General features: G+C 37.0%; 1 protein-coding gene across 1 annotated transcript; it reads right to left on the bottom strand.

The window, feature by feature from the left end:
• Positions 1–379: 379 nt before the first annotated feature.
• On the bottom strand, positions 380–3073 carry LOC101220513 (septum-promoting GTP-binding protein 1). Its single transcript, XM_004142511.3, has 6 exons — positions 2476–3073; positions 2240–2360; positions 2043–2139; positions 1927–1966; positions 984–1067; positions 380–785 (listed from the first exon to the last, which is right to left on the bottom strand). Exons 1-6 carry the CDS (start codon positions 2893–2895, stop codon positions 621–623), a joined length of 927 nt encoding a protein of 308 aa, XP_004142559.1. The 5' UTR covers positions 2896–3073; the 3' UTR covers positions 380–620.
• Positions 3074–3632: the final 559 nt, after the last annotated feature.

Below are 3632 nucleotides of genomic sequence, written 5' to 3'. Positions count from 1 at the left end.
TTTAGAAAAATAAAAATAAAAACTCGGCTATGAATCCATGCTCGAAGCCTTGAACTCACAAAATTAAATTGAAAATGGGATGCGAAAATCATCCCCATCCCCTCCTGCCATGGAACAACCTCCGTAAACGTCTTGACGTCCATTGCTTGATTTCAACTCATACAAACTCTATTTACATATTAATTTCCAAGACATTAAATCACATGGGAGTTGGAGTTGGAGTTGGACAAGAGTTTGCTTCGTCCTTGGATTGTGTCACCTAGAAGTAATGAACATGAAAGCTTCATAGGACAGTTTCCTATCAGCCATGGAAAATAATAATCCCCACCAGAATCTCTTTCCATACCCTCCCTCTAACGCAATCAAATGAAATCTGTCCTTGAGTAAAGAGGAATCTCATCCATTCTCTATTTTTCTTTTCTTTTTATTCCTTTAAATAAGAATACTTTCACTTTGATCAAAACAAAAAGTTACAAATAAGATATCAGATAACAAATCCCAAACAGATCATCAATCAACCTGTTCGGAAAAAAGGAAATTTTTTTCTCCTACTTTCTTCTTTTTCTTTCTTTCTTACGTGTATTGTATGTACATCAGAATCAGGTTGAGTGTAACGAAAGTTAGAAGTCAATGATCGGCTCTCCAATAGTGAGGTTCCGCTCAATGGACCACGGGATGTCAAACAGCTTGGCTGCTATGAACTTAAAAATCTTGTTGACATTGATGTTGTGAATGGAGCTCGAGAAGAATAGAGTAGCCTTCATAACTCTGGCATAAGCTCTTGCCTGTGAACACAAAAACAAGAATTCAAGGACAAGTTTGATGAAGAAAAAATGGAAGGGGTCCCCCTCAAAGCATATATATTATTCCACGCGGTTTTGATGGCTAAAAGTCTTGCCATTAAACCCCCCCAGAAAAAAGATGCAACAGTACCATGTGAGAAAAGTGTTAAAATGGAATTTTCAAGCTGATGATTGATTTACCTGACTAACAATTGTCCACTGCAAATTGGGTGGGAGTCGAACAAAGTCGTCAAATTTGGTTCCTATCAAAATGGGAATGGCTGTCTGCAACAAACAAGAAATGACCCAATAATTACTCTGAGGTTGTTTTGAATAACAAGATTTTAATAAGTTTGAGTTTATGGAGTACTACATACAAATTTCTCAGGCAAAAACGTACTACCTTCTTAAACTCTAAGTTACATGAGCACAGCCCATGAAGCAAAAACCACATAAACTATGATCAGGTCGCTATTTCAAGGTTGTACGACCAATACAAATCCAAGTTATCCAAAAACGTGGTTTAATATATATTTTGTGGATAGTCTATTCCTCTTCATTTTGTTCAACATGTGGGGTTAAGGAGATTCAAACTACTGTGGTCATGTTGGCATCTATTCCTTTTGGTTAGGCAATATAAACTTGATTTGGGAAACCTACCTTTGAAGTTTTATCGGACGTGCAAACCAAACAAAATTTACACAAACACAGAATTTATTAACTCTTTTTTCAACACAATCCATATATAGAAATGGAAAAAGAAAGATTAGGCTTATGGAAACCGACACCCAAAACATCTCATAATAACAAACCATTTTCTTCAAAAAGAAGTTAGGTGGAGGAGAAGTATTCTTTAACCGGTTCACAGATTCAAAAGATAAAGAGAGTCTCACATCTCTTTCTCATCAATTCTCACAGGACTTTCTATCATTCACTTGGTGCTAAAAAAAAAATGTTTCAACCACAACGGCCAAATGGGTCACTCATTATTAGCAATAAAAGCCTCTTAATGACATGGTTTCAGTAAAAGGAAAGAAAATAAAAGAAACAGTTCAAAGTTTGGAATCAAAATCAAACCCAATCAACATTAACTTCACAAAATGCCATTGCCATCAATAGCCAAATATAGAATCAAAAGCTTTACCTGGTTCCATTTCCTCGCTTCCGTATACCAATCAACAACACTGCAAAAACCAAATAAAAAATTAACTCAAATTTCAAATTTCAAACAAGAATGACAAGATTTTCGTAGAAACGGACCTGTTCAGAGTTCTTCGACTTGTGAGATCGAACATGAACAAGATTGCCACTGCATCTTTGCAGGCTAATGGAAGCTGATCTTGTGAACTGCTGTCACCTTCATCGAACTACTCGTATTAGAATTTTTTTTTTCTTCAAATATCTTCAGAACCCATAAAGGAAAAAGGAATCAAGAAACAGGGGAAGTTTAATTTTACCTTTAACATCCCAGATACAGAACGAAATCAGAGCATTTTGAATATTTAATGTTTTGTTCATTAGGTTTATTCCACTCATCTGTAAGCTATTTCTCTCCTGCTCATCGCCCACATACTTGATCTAATGAAAATCAAAAGAACAAACAAACAAACAAACAAACAAAAGGGTTACCAAAGTAGAGAGAGAGAAGAGATTAAAGACTAGAATGAACTTTATACAAGAGGCGAAAATTTACCACAAAGCTTGTTTTTCCAATCTGGCAATCTCCCAAGAGACTAATCTTAAGAGAAACCAAATCAGCAGAGTCGAAATCGAAATCGGAGTCGAAGCCACCGCTAGTGGTAGGCTGGTCCGGCGAGGAGCCACCGTCGGTGGGGGGAGGTGGAGAACGGGAGGGGAGGCGGCGGTATTTTTTAGGAGTTGTTCCAGAAGAACAGGCAAAAAGCCTATCCCAGACGAGGCGGAAGAAGTGACGGACAAGGGAGACCCGTTCAAGGAGCCTCCAACGGACGAGTTTCCGGCAAAGCTTGGTCATGGCGGCGGAGGTGGCGTCATGAGCTAGCTTGGAAGAGAAAAGGAGGGAAGGGAGGTGAGGGAATTTGGGATTGGTTTGAATAGCAGCAGCGGCGTTGGGTTTGTGAATTGTTGTGGGCATTTGGCGCTTTTCCCAACAAATTTCAACGAAGCTAAAAGTGGGAGACTGGTCCAGCAACAGCAACAGCAACAGCAACAGCAACAAGAAGGGACAGTTGACCGGTTTTTTGGTTCTTCTCTTTTCTTTTATACCATTCTCATATGCTTAAATCCTCTCTTCCTTCTCCCTAACTTTTATTTTATATATATAAAACTAAAAAATCAATATCCATTTACAACCATCTTTTTCTTTCATATATATATATATATACATATTACAGAGTTGATTCTAAATAACAGTCTAAGATCATTGATTAAAAAAAAATAGGTGTTTAAATGATATCATTATAAGTCTCACAAGTATTGTTTAACACAAAATAACAGAGCTATTAATGGCGGGGCTGTGGCAAAACAAACTGGAAAGGGAAAAGTTTGTAGGAAATGTGAATGTGAAGAAGTGGCCGTGCATGCCTTTGCTGACACAATTCCCACGCCTTTCATCCTTTTTTATTTATTATTAATAATTAAAATGATATTTCCATCAATCTCGCTCTCTTGTTTGTATCCTAACCCTAATTTCACACTGCCAACCTCCCAAACCTATCCTATACACATTTCTAACCTTAACCTTCTCCATACATTTTTTTCTTTCACACTCAAATCAAATTCCATGTTTTAGATTTTAGATGGGAGAATTTTTCAAAATAATATATTTTAGAAAATATTACAGATTCTATCCGTTCTACGAGTGATAGAAAA

The sequence above is a fragment of the Cucumis sativus genome, chromosome 1 (genome assembly GCF_000004075.3).
Source record: "Cucumis sativus cultivar 9930 chromosome 1, Cucumber_9930_V3, whole genome shotgun sequence".
In the NCBI taxonomy this organism is placed as follows: Eukaryota; Viridiplantae; Streptophyta; class Magnoliopsida; order Cucurbitales; family Cucurbitaceae; genus Cucumis; species Cucumis sativus.
This window is presented reverse-complemented; position numbering and strand designations above follow the sequence as displayed.